The 16266-nt window shown below is 40.1% G+C and overlaps 1 protein-coding gene across 2 annotated transcripts in view; it reads left to right on the forward strand.

Annotated features, from left to right (window-relative positions):
* Positions 1 to 16266, forward strand: part of FAH (fumarylacetoacetate hydrolase) — an 85131-nt gene that overhangs the window by 36246 nt on the left and 32619 nt on the right. For both annotated transcript variants that reach the window (XM_069766485.1, XM_069766486.1), the window contains exons 6-7: positions 6936 to 7033; positions 15438 to 15490. In XM_069766485.1, the coding sequence (XP_069622586.1) occupies positions 6936 to 7033; positions 15438 to 15490 (151 nt within the window). The remainder of the gene's footprint in view (positions 1 to 6935; positions 7034 to 15437; positions 15491 to 16266) is intronic.

A 16266-nucleotide genomic window follows, 5' to 3' on the forward strand; every position in this document is an offset into this window, starting at 1 on the left:
TCACAGACCGGGTCCAGCGACCGTGACAACCCGAGCACCGAGAACCTGTGGCCCTGTGTCTGGGGGCGCTCCATCTACACTATACATGAGTGAGTGTGTCTGTATGTACACTGTATGTGAGTGTGTATCTGTATCTACACTGAGTGTGTGTCTGTATCTACACTATACATGAGTGAGCGTGTCTGTATCTACATTATACATGAGTGTGTCTGTATGTACACTATATGTGAGTATGTGTCTGTATGTACATTACATGTGACTGTGTATCTGTATCTACACTGAGTGTGTGTCTGTATCTACACTATACATGAGTGTGTCTGTATGTACACTATATGTGAGTGTGTGCCTGTATCTACACTATACATGAGTGAATGTGTGTCTGTATCTACGCCATATATGAGTGTGTATATATCAACATTATACATGAGTTAGTGTGTCTGTATGATATGCAAATTGCCTCTTCTGAGAAAAAGAGGACTTAACTCTATAGCGCCACCTGTTGGAAGTAGCGATCCTACAAGTCACAATCAACCCTTTAACGAGTCGTGCAATATGACTTAGGATAAAAGCCAAATTAGTATCTCAATTTGCAGACACGGTGTTTCGGGCTGTTGGCCCTCGTTAGTGCAAAGCATGAGAACTAATTTGGCTAGGTGAGAGGCTCTGGACTGGGGTCTAAAGGGGTATCGTTTCTCCTTATGGAGAGTGACATACCATCTCTGGCTTGTCAAGGTAAGGAGGCTTATTCGCCGTGCAATGCTCCTCTGGGAAATATAATATGCAAATTGCCTCTTCTGAGAAAAAGAGGACTTAACTCTATAGCGCCACCTGTTGGAAGTAGCAATCCTACAAGTCACAATCAACTCTTTAACGAGTCGTGCAATATGACTTAGGCCGGCGTCACACTCAGCGTATACAAATACGGTCCGTAATTTACGGCCGTAATACGCAGAAAAGTCCCCAAAATAGTGATCCGTATCTCATCCGTAGGCAGGGTGTGTCAGCGTATTTTGCGCATCCTCCGTATGGCAACCGTACTGCGAGATTTTCTCGCAGGCTTGCAAAACCGACATACGGACATACAATGGATCCATGTGCTCAAAAAATCATAAAAACATATATACTGTTATATATATAGAAGACACAAAAGAGAATAGTAAAACCAAAAACATTCAGTTTGAAAAAATGTTGCAGTAATCCGCAAGTGCTAGTAAAAGATGTAAAAAACAGGGTATTTGGTTGATACGTTTTTTGCAAAAAATGTATACTAAGCTGCTCTACCAATCTTCACGGTATACCCTTATCAGAGCAGTCCTAACTAATGTATGCAATCCCTATCTGATGTATTTAAAAACCTGATCATCTGTATATTACCTGTGTGAACAGGGTTCAGAGAGGAAAAATCCATGTGTGCATACAGGGTAGAACAGCTTTTGTGCAGATAGCCCAAGAGGAGTGGTGGAACTCCCCAGTCTTGTAGACACAAGAGAACAATTATGGAAACAGGAACACATGGGCTACCTGCACAGAGAACAAGTCTGTATGATCATGTTCACACACCACCAAGAAACCTGAAGACACAAAAGAGAATAGTAAAACCAAAAACATTCAGTTTGGTAGAGCAGCTTAGTATACATTTTTTGCAAAAAACGTATCAACCAAATACCCTGTTTTTTACATCTTTTACTAGCACTTGCGGATTACTGCAACATTTTTTCAAACTGAATGTTTTTGGTTTTACTATTCTCTTTTGTGTCTTCAGGTTTCTTGGTGGTGTGTGAACATGATCATACAGACTTGTTCACTGTGCAAGTAGCCCATGTGTTCCTGTTATATATATAGATATATATATCTATATATATAATTGTCTAAGGGTTTTTCTGTCTGTCTGTCCTGGAAATCCCGCGTCTCTGATTGGTCGAGGCCGCCAGGCCAGAAAACGTTTAAAACTTGAAAAATCAATCAATTTATCCTATGCAGGACTTTTGAACACCACTATATATACAGTGGGGCAAAAAAGTATTTAGTCAGTCAGCAATAGTGCAAGTTCCACCACTTAAAAAGATGAGAGGCGTCTGTAATTTACATCATAGGTAGACCTCAACTATGGGAGACAAACTGAGAAAAAAAAATCCAGAAAATCACATTGTCTGTTTTTTTATCATTTTTTTTGCATATTATGGTGGAAAATAAGTATTTGGTCAGAAACAAACAATCAAGATTTCTGGCTCTCACAGACCTGTAACTTCTTCTTTAAGAGTCTCCTCTTTCCTTCACTCATTACCTGTAGCAATGGCACCTGTTTAAACTTGTTATCAGTATAAAAAGACACCTGTGCACACCCTCAAACAGTCTGACTCCAAACTCCACTATGGTGAAGACCAAAGAGCTGTCAAAGGACACCAGAAACAAAATTGTAGCCCTGCAACAGGTTGGGAAGACTGAATCTGCAATAGCCAACCAGCTTGGAGTGAAGAAATCAACAGTGGGAGGAATAATTAGAAAATGGAAGACATACAAGACCACTGATAATCTCCCTCGATCTGGGGCTCCACGCAAAATCCCACCCCGTGGGGTCAGAATGATCACAAGAACGGTGAGCAAAAATCCCAGAACCACGCGGGGGGACCTAGTGAATGAACTGCAGAGAGCTGGGACCAATGTAACAAGGCCTACCATAAGTAACACACTACTCCACCATGGACCCAGATCCTGCAGTGCCAGACGTGTCCCACTGCTTAAGCCAGTACATGTCCGGGCCCGTCTGAAGTTTGCTAAAGAGCATTTGGATGATCCAGAGGAGTTTTGGGAGAATGTCCTATGGTCTGATGAAACCAAACTGGAACTGTTTGGTAGAAACACAACTTGTCGTGTTTGGAGGAAAAAGAATACTGAGTTGCATCCGTCAAACACCATACCTACTGTAAAGCATGGTGGTGGAAACATCATGCTTTGGGGCTGTTTCTCTGCAAAGGGGCCAGGACGACTGATCCGGGTACATGAAAGAATGAATGGGGCCATGTATCGTGAGATTTTGAGTGCAAACCTCCTTCCATCAGCAAGGGCATTGAAGATGAAACGTGGCTGGGTCTTTCAACATGACAATGATCCAAAGCACACCACCAGGGCAATGAAGGAGTGGCTTCGTAAGAAGCATTTCAAGGTCCTGGAGTGGCCTAGCCAGTCTCCAGATCTCAACCCTATAGAAAACCTTTGGAGGGAGTTGAAAGTCCGTGTTGCCAAGCGAAAAGCCAAAAACATCACTGCTCTAGAGGAGATCTGCATGGAGGAATGGGCCAACATACCAACAACAGTGTTTGGCAACCTTGTGAAGACTTACAGAAAACGTTTGACCTCTGTCATTGCCAACAAAGGATATATTACAAAGTATTGAGATGAAATTTTGTTTCTGACCAAATACTTATTTTCCACCATAATATGCAAATAAAATGTTAAAAAAACAGACAATGTGATTTTCTGGATTTTTTTTCTCAGTTTGTCTCCCATAGTTGAGGTCTACCTATGATGTAAATTACAGACGCCTCTCATCTTTTTAAGTGGTGGAACTTGCACTATTGCTGACTGACTAAATACTTTTTTGCCCCACTGTATATATATATATATATATATATATATATATATATATATATATATATATATATATATATATATATATATATATATATATATATATATATATATATATATATATATATATATATATATATATATATACAGGTCCTTCTCAAAAAATTAGCATATAGTGTTAAATTTCATTATTTACCATAATGTAATGATTACAATTAAACTTTCATATATTATAGATTCATTATCCACCAACTGAAATTTGTCAGGTCTTTTATTGTTTTAATACTGATGATTTTGGCATACAACTCCTGATAACCCAAAAAACCTGTCTCAATAAATTAGCATATTTCACCCATCCAATCAAATAAAAGTGTTTTTTAATAACAAACAAAAAAACCAACAAATAATAATGTTCAGTTATGCACTCAATACTTGGTCGGGAATCCTTTGGCAGAAATGACTGCTTCAATGCGGCGTGGCATGGAGGCAATCAGCCTGTGACACTGCTGAGATGTTATGGAGGCCCAGGATGCTTCAATAGCGGCCTTAAGCTCATCCAGAGTGTTGGGTCTTGCGTCTCTCAACTTTCTCTTCACAATATCCCACAGATTCTCTAATATATGAAAGTTTAATTGTAATCATTACATTATGGTAAATAATGAAATTTAACACTATATGCTAATTTTTTGAGAAGGACCTGTATATATATATATATATATATATATATATATATATATATAATATATATTTAATATATCAGACAGCGCTAGATAGCTTAAAAGCCAGTAATTCAATTGCTGGCTTTTGTTATCTCCATCTCAAACCCGACATGATATGAGACGTGGTTTACATACAGTAAACCATCTCGTATCCCTTTTTTTTGCATATTCCACACTACTAATGTTAGTAGTGTGTATATGCAAAATTTGGGAGCTCTAGCTATTAATCTAAAGGGTTAAATCACGGAATAAATTGGTGTGGGCTCCCGCACAATTTTCTCCGCCAGAATGGTAAAGCCAATGACTGAGGGCAGATATTAATAGCCTGGAGAGGGTCCATGGTTATTGCCCCCCCCCCCTCTGGCTAAAAACATCTGCCCCCAGCCACCCCAGAAAAGGCACATCTGGAAGATGCGCCTATTCTGGCACTTGGCCACTCTCTTCCCATTCCCGTGTAGCGGTGGGATATGGGGTAATGAAGGGTTAATGTCACCTTGAACTCGAGCCTGGGAACTTTTCAGAATATTTTCCCACGCTCGAGTTCATATGAGGACATCCAGCATTCCATTCATTCGCTGGGGTTTTACTGGCATGAGCACAGCTGCATTAGCAGAGCTCCTGCTTGTAAAATTAGTTAACCCTTTCAGATGGATTTACAGCGTGGGACGAGACTGATCATCGGAAGGTATGGGATATTGTTGTTTTTTATTTTACCTTTTTTACAGAGCGAGGGTCTTCAGGTGGATTACCAGTATAATAAACTATTCCAACAACCTGTGTATTTATTTCATTAAAAGACTTTGTAATAATGTGTGTGTGTGTGTGTGTGTGTTTTTTAACCATTTCATACTATTGGATTAATAATGGATAGGTGTCATAATTGACGCCTCTCCATTATTAATCTGGCTTAATGTCACCTTACAATAGCAAGGTGACATTAACCCTTCATTACCCCATATCCCACCGCTACACGGGAATGGGAAGAGAGTGGCCAAGTGCCAGAATAGGCGCATCTTCCAGATGTGCCTTTTCTGGGGTAGCTGGGGGCAGATGTTTTTAGCCAGGGGGGGGGGGGGCAATAACCATGGACCCTCTCAAGGCTATTAATATCTGCCCTCAGTCACTAGCTTTACCATTCTGGTGGAGAAAATTGTGCGGGAGCCCACGCCAATTTTTTCCGCGATTCAACCCTTTAAATTAATAGCTAGAGCGCCCAAATTTTGCACATGCACACTAATAACATTAGTAGTGTGGAATATGCAAAAATATGGGGATATGAGATGGTTTACTGTATGTAAACCATGTCTCATATCATGTCTGATTTGGAAAGGAGATGGCAAAAGCCGGCAATTGAATTACCGGCTTTTATGCTATCTCGCGCTGGATGAAATATTAATATATACTGTATACATATATGTGTCTCAATGAGATATATATATATCTCCCTATACTATGTGTAGACATTTATTTTAGCTATTCTATTCTAACCTGTCAGTGTGATTTTACTGTACACCGCACTGAATTGCCGGCTTTTCTCGCTAACACCGCTGCTTATTTCTCGCAAGTCACACTGCTGGTCCGTGTGTAATCCGTATTTTTCTGGCCCCCATAGACTTTCATTGGCGTATTTTTTGCGCAATATGGTGACAAATTCAACATGCTGCGATTTTCTACGGCCGTAGAATACCGTATAATACGGATCAGTAAAATACGGCTGATAGGAGCTGGGCCATAGAGAAGCATTGTACCGTATGCAATCCAAATTTTCAGCACCTCTCTTACGTCCGTAAAACACGCTAGTGTGACGCCGGCTTTAGGATAAAAGCCAAATTAGTATCTCAATTCGCAGACACGATGTTTCGGGCTGTTGGCCCTCGTCAGTGCGAAGCATGAGAACTGACTTGGCTAGGTGAGAGGCTCTGGACTGGGGTCTAAGGGGTATCGTTTCTCCTTATGGAGAGTGACATACCATCTCTGGCTTGTCAATGTAAGGTACTTCAAACAGGCGGCGCTATAGAGTTAAGTCCTCTTTTTCTCAGAAGAGGCACATTGCATATTATATTTCCCTGTATCTGTATGTACACTGAGTGTGTGTGTCTGTATCTACGCTATATGTGAGTGTGTGTTTGTATCTACACTATATGTGTGTGTGTGTGTGTGTGTGTGTCTGTATGTGCGCTATATATGAGGTGGCTAGGAGAATGATAATGAAGTCTTGATCAGGACCTGGCAGCTAGACCAGAGAACCTGGGAGGTGAATTTGAAGCTGAGAGGGAAGCATTGATGATGATCACGGAGAATAAAATAATCCTGTTCATCACACTGAGTCACTGTGAACAATTCTCAGGTCTAACCTGCTGTCAGTACCTCTTGTATTTAGGCTCTGGATGACACAAACACAGTAGATCTCTCTGCTGCCAAGTGCGTGGAATGATTACCCAGCTCACCATGCCCCAATTTCACCAAAATGTTTTTTTAATTCTATTTCTAATGTTCTCTACAGAACTGTCTTCTCTTTTCTAGCAGAAACAAACCTAAATGGAAAGCCTATTTCTCCTCATCTGACTGGTGGTTATCAGATCGGCATGTAGCCTTCCACCAATATTGCTCTTTGTTCTGTTTCCATAGGTTGCACCTTCCAGTTGGGTATCATGGACGAGCATCTTCTGTTGTTGTTTCCGGTTCTCCTATTAAAAGACCAAAAGGACAAACAAGGCCAAGTGATGGTAGGTCAGTCATGATGTACTGCCATTGCAAAGGCAACTAAGTCCTCGCTGCTATGTGGCTGGAGGACGGCCGCTGTGATCACTGTTTTTTTTTCTTCTTTTTATCCATTCCTTACGTGCCAGTGACAAGGCAATCTGTTGGCTAAATATTATTATCCCAGAAATGGTATACATTAGTATTTTTATAGAGGCCATCCTAATTATGAGCAGGAGTAATTTATAAACCCTTTTTTCTTTAGCTAAGCTGAGATAAAAAGTTTAGTGTGGATGCCTGGTTTATGGGGTGTCCTCTCTTTAGGATCCTCATCTGTAGGGAAAAAAAGAGAGCCCCTCTCTGCCTCTGTAGGTCCTTTCCTGTCCTACATTATACGGACCACCCATAGATTTGCATAAGCGCTGTGTAATGCCTTATTTCCCCTATGGTTGCGCTGCAGGGAAAAATGAGAACTTACCACCAGGTTCACACACCCCAACCTGGAGGCCATAATGTATTCTTCTTACTATTACGAGACCCTTCTTAGGCCCTCTTTACACCATCTTTTAAAAATTTCTAACAACCTCACAATTTGATATTCTAAACAAGAAAAACCTTTGTTGTGAAACATACGCAAACTGATGCATTTAAGGCAAGTATATTTGTTTTTTTGGGGGGGGGGTTTAACACACACACAATTTTTTTTTTTTTTTTTAATTGCTCAGGTTTTTTTATTGAATCAAAGTTGAGTGTTAGGAGGTTACGTTTTTCCCTATCTTTTTTAAATCCTTTCTTTCCAAAAATATATCTTTTATTATTTACCTACCCAGTACCATAATGGTAAGTCACCACTACAATGCAAAAATAAAAGTTAACCAAAAAAATCTTGAAATTGAAAAACCGAATTCATTTAGATTTTGAAGTAGGCTTTAAAGAAACACATGGCCTCATTGTTTTTGTTTTTTTTATCACCCCCCAAAATGTCTAGACTTCAGAACTGATGACATTTCCTAGCTAAAATTATGCATTCTGTCATTCAAAACTTAACATATTAAAGGCAAAAAGTCAAGAAGCTTTTCCCCCTTATTTTCTATAAAGGTCAGAATACATAATAGATTAAATGTGCATCAATTACTCTATTTTCTCTGGCTAATATGACATAGGTTCGTGTAATAGTAAAGTCAACTGGGAATACGTTTTCAGCATTTTTTGCAATCTAATAGTATAGCTTTTGTTGTAACATAGTAACATAGTTAGTAAGGCCGAAAAAAGACATTTGTCCATCCAGTTCAGCCTATATTCCATCATAATAAATACCCAGATCTACGTCCTTCTACAGAACCTAATAATTGTATGATACAATATTGTTCTGCTCCAGGAAGACATCCAGGCCTTGTGTGACTTTTGAACCAAGAAGATCTTAAAAAATACTAGGTCTCTTTTGTGTTTCCTTTTATTACGAAAGCATGAAAGAACACCTACCATTTGGGGAAGCGTTTTTATTTTACACTATCTATGAGGTGTGTGCTAAAAATGAGTTTGAAAATTCTTCCACATTATGTAAAATACAAATCTTCTGTCACTTAAAGGGTTTGTCTGGTCTAAAACGAAAAGTCTGCAGTCACTCTGTGTTCCAAGCTTGTGAATCCTCGCACAGTGTTTGTGCTGGGAGGATTCACAAGTCTGCAGTCACGCAGAGTGGCTGCAGACTTTTCATTATAGACCATACAACCTCTCTACCATTAATAGAAGAAGCCTTCTGGTCTTCTTATGTCTCCTTCCTAGTAGCGAGAAGGGCTATAAAGAGCATCCATCCCTCTAGAAAAATTGACCATACATTACATAGACAGTAGAGTTGGTGTGACTTGAATTGCTGGACTAATTCCATTGGCCAGGTCAGTAGTCTGTGGTGATAAGACAAGAGCCCTGAAAAATCGCTTCCTAGCTCCCGGAATCCACTGCGGGGTTTTTTTTGGTTAAAAAGGTTTACCTCGACATCACATGTCAAACTTCAACAATGAAGTTGTGCCAAGCTGGACAATCAACAGAGAAACTGTGGATGCTGGGAGATAGGAGGTGGTTCTCCGGCACCAGACCAACGGCCTTGGATTACTTTTGTGGTCATGGTTGCTAGCCCAGATCCTGCAAATCAATTTGCACCAACTCTAATAGACAGCCTATTGATTTCATAAGAACCTGAATATTAGCTGTAAATTTTCCCCACAGTTTAGAGCTGACCCTGAATGAGATTTCCTATAAATCGACTTATTCCCAACAGAACTTTCCAGGAAAATTTAGATTAAATATCTAAAATGGACAACCTCTTTATAACGAACTTGGATTATTGTATACAATATTTCATATACAGTATTTTACGTATGTGCACAATTATAAAGTACCGTAATTTGCATAATATAGGACGTGGCGACCCTGCAAGGTAATATTCAGTACATTCTCAGCATTCCTCTTTTCGTTATTACACTGTGCACTTTGACCTTTTTTTTGTATGTAATATACCTCTGTATATTGATGTGACACTTGGCACTTTAGTTCTTTTATATATGTGGTACACACCCTGTGAATCTAAGGTTTGAATATATAAAAAATACTTTTGCACTGTTGCGCTTTCTCCAATTGCACTTTTTTGTATTTTTGAGTGAATTGCTTAGATGTAAGGAAGGGTCAGCCATTACTGTTTGCACTGGAGCAATTATAGATGACTCCGAGTCCTGTTATGCGCACTAATGCTTGTTTTTATATACATTTTATATATACATTTTTTTAATGTTGCGCTGTATATTTAATAAAGGCATTTTTTAATCTATCCCCTGTATGGTGCTTCTCTGGGGATCCATTGTTTGGTTGGCTGGGTTGTTTTCCTTGGTTGAGGAGCACTCACCCGGTCTCTCACAGAGCACTGATTGCTAGACTCTAATTATATATGTATACATTTCTTATCAGTATTTTTATAGAGTTTATTGAGGTAATTTGTAGTGCTTCTGTGGTTCTAACCCAATCGTAATCATGCAGCAACACCCAAAGGAAAGAACACACCCCAACCATAGCTTAGAGCAAATTTTTCAGTGTGTGAAATGTAATGATGCAGTGCTGATCTCCTGGTCTATCCTTCTGCATGATTAGAAAGCACAGATGACAAACAACTTTCAGATTAGGTATCTGTGGAAGAGAAGAGGGGAACAGCTGAGTTTAGATGTGGCACATTACAAAACCTTCTATCAGTTATTCTCCTCTCCTAGCACTATTAGATTTGCCATTTCCCCACACTGCCTGTCTGGAGCTGAGAACTCAGTGTCAATTGTGTATTTTGTGCTCAATGTTTAATAATTCTGCAGTGCGATGGGAGCAGGGTCTCATTAGAACAGACAGGTTACTCCTAAATAAGATGTAATGACAGCACTAATCTCTCTGCAGAGCAGACATAAGTATGATTACTGACACTTCTGCTAACAGTGTGTGAGAAGAGCAGTACAACTGAACAGAGCTTTCAGTGTTATGAGTGGAGGAGAGCTGATAGAAGAATTTTTAATGTGACACAGCTAAGCTCAGCTGTGCTGCCCCTCTCCCACAATTTCTCATGTAGGAGGATAGACCAGGAGATCAGGGCTGTCTTTTTTTCCTTTGTGTGTTGCTGCCTACTTATGATTGGTCAGCATCATGCATGGTAAATAAGTACACACACCCAGTGAAAAATGTCTGATAGCATTCAAATGAACCTTTATTTTTTTAACTCATCAGGTACAAAATACTTTTGATTGTCATTCCTTTTTTTTCAACAAAATTTACAAAACCATTTTTTAGGGACCACATTACATTTGAAGTGACTCTGAAGGGTCTATGTGACAGAAAATACCCACCAATACCACCACCAATATACACTATTCTAAAAACCACATTCAAGAAGTTTATTAACCCTTCATGTGCTTCACAGGAATTTTTAGAATGTGAAATTAAAAAAATTTCAAACAGGAAAAAAATTGTCCCTAAAAATATGTGGGGGAACACCACTTTTTGGGTGCATGACAGGGCTTGCAAAGGAAGGGGCGCCATTTGATTTTTCGAATGCAAAATTTGCTGGAATAATTAGCGGTTGTTATGTCGCATTTGGAGAGTCCCTAATGTGTCTAAACCAGTGTTTCCCAAACTCCAGTCCTCTCGGACCGCACGGGTCATGTTTTCAGGATTTCCTTAGTTTTGTGCAAGTAGTGGAAGTATCATCAAAGCATCAGGAATTGTCTCACCTGTGCAACACTATTGTTAGTTATAGTTATTATTAAGGTTGAAGGAAGACTATATGTCCATCTAGTTCAACCCATAGCCTAACCTAACATGCCCTAACATGTTGATCCAGAGGAAGGCAAAAAAAAACCCATGTGGCAAAGAGTAAGCTCCACATTGGGGAAAAAAATTCCTTCCCGACTCCACATACGGCAATCAGACTAGTTCCCTGGATCAACGCCCTATCAAGGAATCTAGTGTATATACCCTGTAACATTATACTTTTCCAGAAAGGTATCCAGTCCCCTCTTAAATTTAAGTAATGAATCACTCATTACAACATCATACGGCAGAGAGTTCCATAGTCTCACTGCTCTTACAGTAAAGAATCCGCGTCTGTTATTATGCTTAAACCTTTTTTCCTCCAAACGCAGAGGATGCCCCCTTGTCCCTGTTTCAGGTCTATGATTAAAAAGATCATCAGAAAGGTCTTTGTACTGTCCCCTCATATATTTATACATTAAAATAAGATCACCCCTTAGTCTTCGTTTTTCCAAACTAAATAGCCCCAAGTGTAATAACCTATCTTGGTATTGCAGACCCCCCAGTCCTCTAATAACCTTGGTCGCTCTTCTCTGCACCCGCTCCAGTTCAGCTATGTCTTTCTTAAACACCGGAGACCAGAACTGTGCACAGTATTCTAAGTATTGTAATCCTGAAAACATGACCTGGGGGTCCGTGGAAACCCCTCCCCCACAAGTGACACCATTTTGGAAACTAAACCCCTCAAGGAACTTAACTAGATGTCTGGTGAGCGCCTTGAACCCCCAGGAGCTTCATAGAAGTTTATAACATTGAGTCGTGAAAATAAAAAAAATCCCATTTTTCCCACAAAAATGGTTTAGCCCCAAATTATGCATTTTCACAAGGTTAACAGGAAAAATTACACCATACAATTTGTTGTGCAATTTCTCCTGATTATGCCGAAACCCCGTATGTGTAGGAAAACTACTGATTGGGCGCACAACAGGGCTTGGAAGGGACGGAGTGACATTTGACTTTTAGAAAGCAAAATTTGCTAGAATAATTAGTGGACATCATGTCACTCTTGGAGAGCCCCTCATGCGTCTAAACAGTGTAAACCCCAGACAAGTGATAACATTTTGGAAACTAGACCCCCTTAGGGAATTTATCTAGATGTGTGCTGAGCATCTTGTGCTTCACAGATGTTTATAACGTAAAGCTGTGAAAATGTAAAAAAAATCAAATTTTTCCCACAAAAATTATTTTAGCCCCAAATGTTATATTTTAACAAGGTAACAGGAGAAATGGACCCCAAAATTTGTTGTATAATTTCTCATGAGTACGCCGATACCCCATATGTGGTAAAAATTCTTTTGAGGCACAGTGCAAAGCTCAGAAGAGTAGAAGCGCCATTTTGGAGTTTAGATTTTGCTGGAATGGTTTGAGGGGGCCATGTCACATTGGCAGAGCCCCTGAGGTGCCAGAACAGCAGAACCACTAATAAGAGACACCACTTTACAAACTATACATTTCAATGAATTAATCTAGGGGTGCAGTGATCATATTGACACCACAGGTGGGTCACAGAATGTATGCCATTGGGCAGTGAATAAAAAAAATAATTACATTTTACCAACAAAACTTAGTTTTAGTTCCAGATTTTACATTTTTACAGTGAGAAATAGGTAAAAATAGCACAAAAAATTGTCCCACAATTCCTGCTGAATGTAGAAACACTCTATATATGGCTGTACAGTACTACTTAGCCACACGGCGAGACTCTGGAGGGATGGACAGAACGCTGTTTGACTGCTGGAGCACAGATTTTCCTAGAATAGTTTGCGGACTCCATATATAGCGCTTCTAGGTGCTAGAAGAGTAGCATTTTCATCAAGTGACCCCATTTTGGAAATTATACCCCTTTTGGAATTTATCTGCAGGTTTAATGAGAATTTTGATTCCATGGGTGTTTTCCAGACACAAGCAGCAGTGGATGTTGAAAATGAGTGAAAATTGCAAATTGCCATTGTAGTGACCAGTATGTTGTAGTGACCAGTACGTTATGTCCAGCTCATGCTTCTGGAGACATGCACTAAATTGGGCGAGTTCTCATAACTACAGAAATGCCAAACATGTGGACGCTAACTGCGGTTTATGCACACTGTGGTGTTCAGGAAAGAGGGGGCATTTGGATTTGGGAGCGCAGAATTCGCTGGATTTTTTGGTGGGAAACGAGGAGCTATAGCGTTTTCCCAGAGCCTTTGTGCTACCAGAAATGTGGAAGCCCTTATATTTCCAATGACAGATGACAGACATAAGTGGGGACTTGCTTTTTTTGTGGATTGATTTGAAGTTTTTGTTAGGAACATTTTACATATCATTTAGGATCACATTTATCCGACATTCTATTCTGCGCACTCTGGATTTCCATCTAAATTTCTGTGTGAAGTGATTCAGATGAACCCCAGAGGGAGCTACTCCCTATAATGAGGAAGCAGTTACTCTGGACTGCTTCAGGTCAGTACGATTACAGTGATACTCCAGTTATATTTTATTATATTTTGGCGCTTTTACACAATAAAAAACAATTTAAAGTATTTTTACACATTTGTTTTTAATTTTTTTTTTTAACTTTTTTACTTTGTCCCACTATGGGACTTTCACTGAGTTCTGGGTGTCAGCTGTGTTCAGTGATCACACTCGCACAGCACCTGTGTGTGGGCTATTGACATGACGTATCCATACTGTAGGGGTTTCACTCGCTCAGGTGCGACGGCTCACACTCAGGAGGCACGTTCCATTAAAAGTTCACAGGGTTTATTGCTCCATAAACCACATAGCAAAACAGAAAACAAATAGCCTTTAGCTCAGGAAAAGGAAAAACAAGTGTCCAGTCCTTCAGGCTCAGTCCTGGAGCCTTAACACACTCTGGAGGCTAACACCTCCACACATATACCTCCTGTGTTAAACATTAGCCTTTCTTTTATAGGTCTAACCACACCCAGGAACCCATCACATGATTAGACATGTGGTTATGACATCACCACAGGTCCTGAAACACACATAGATAGGCATGGTTATGTCACAGCGACAAGCCACCTATCTCCTGTCGACTATACAACCTTTAGCCACGCTACAATACGTACAAGATCGTTAAGTACCAGGCGACTTTGACGTATGGATATGCCCAAGGTCATAAAGTAGTTAATATCTCCACAATGGAGAGGCAAAAAAAATAATTCTTTTATACTTTTTAAAAAGGATATTCAAAAGTTAGAATCAGTTCAAAGACGGACAACTAGATTATCACAAGGGATGGAAGGCCTCTCATATGAGGAGAGGTTGAAAAAGTTGGGCTTGTTTAGCTGAGAGAAAAGACGCCTCAGAGGGACGTGTGTGGCCAGCATAAAACACTGGCACATGACTTACTGCGACCAAAGACCATACTGATGAATAGGGATTAATGATGGGCGAGTAGCATTGTTGCTTTGGGGAACTCCGAGTATTTGTGAGTGCTCGGAGATTTAGTTTTAGTTTTTGTAGACGCAGCTGAATGATTTACGGCTGATTGCCAGCCTGAGTACATGTGGGGGTTGCCTGGTTGCTAGGGAATCCCCTTATGTATTCAAGCAGTCTAGCAGCCGTAAATCATGCAGCTACCTCGACAAAAACTAAATCTCCGAGCAGTCACAAACACTCGGAGACCACCGGAGCATGCCATGCTCGGGGGGAAAACCCGAGCAACGAGTATAGTCACTCATCACTACTAGGGATCACTTATTACGGGTGGAAAAAGGTGATTCCAGCAGATAAACAGGAAAGGGTTCTTTACAGTTAGAGCAGTAAGACTGTGGAATGCCGACCACAAGAGATAGTAATGGCAGACTCTATAACAGCTTTTAAAAAAAAAGCTGGATGATTTCCTTGATACATATAACATTGTGGGATATAGTTAAATTAGTGGCAAAAGGTTGAACTTGATGGACCTAGGTAGTTTTTTTCAACCTACGTAACTGCGTAACTTTCCAGCAACTACTACATCCTGTATCCATTTCAACATGAAAAATTTGGTGAAAGATCCTCCTTAAGCAAAGGAATCTAACCGACTTGATACGGGGTCGAGTGACGTAAAAAATAAATAAAACTACTCTTTTTCATTTATTTCTCTAGACAAACCACCAATTTTTGATGCCAGCAAACTTTTGGACATTGAGCTAGAAATGGTGAGCAGCTTTCTTCATATTTCAAGCAATACTGTATACATGTCACGGGCAGACAGACATTAGAAACCTCTGTGAAAGAACAGTATGTGAGCCCCTGTTATCTTAATAAACCCATTTTTTTTTTTATTTCTCACAGTCCATCAGTAATTGTGAGCTCTGAAGTTTATTCGCTCATGCCCTTAAAGAGAACCTGTCAGCAGGATTTATCATTATAAAGTATTGCTATATTGGCACTATTACACTGATTAACCCCTTTCCAACATCGGGCATATTAGTATGCCGACATAGGACTCCCTCTCTTGGATGTAGGCTCAGGCGGGGAGCCCACATCTTTCCTGGCACATGTTAGCTGTTTGGAACAGCTAACATGTGCCCGGAACAGCCGCTAGTGGAATCGCGTTTCACCCTTGGCTATTAACCCTTTAAATACCGCTGTCAAACGCTGACAGCGGCTTTTAACAAGCGATTCCGTCCATCGAGCTGGAAGTCCACCCACCGGCGCGGGTCACCTGTTCATTGGCATGACAATCAGAGGTCTCCTCTATGGTTGTCACTGCCGGCTTGCTGTGAGCGCCGCTCAGTGGTCGGCACTCATTGCAAGTGAGTAATTCAGCTACATAAAGGCTATCGGGTCATCGCCTATATGTAGCAGAGCCAATTAAGTTATGGCATCTTTTAGTCTCCCATGAAGACTATTGAAGCATGCCAAAAGTAAAATAAAAAAAATATAAAAGTACAAATCACCCCATTCAAAATAAAACCATAAAAAAAGATCA

This window comes from Ranitomeya imitator, chromosome 4, assembly GCF_032444005.1.
Source record: "Ranitomeya imitator isolate aRanImi1 chromosome 4, aRanImi1.pri, whole genome shotgun sequence".
Lineage (NCBI taxonomy): Eukaryota > Metazoa > Chordata > Amphibia > Anura > Dendrobatidae > Ranitomeya > Ranitomeya imitator.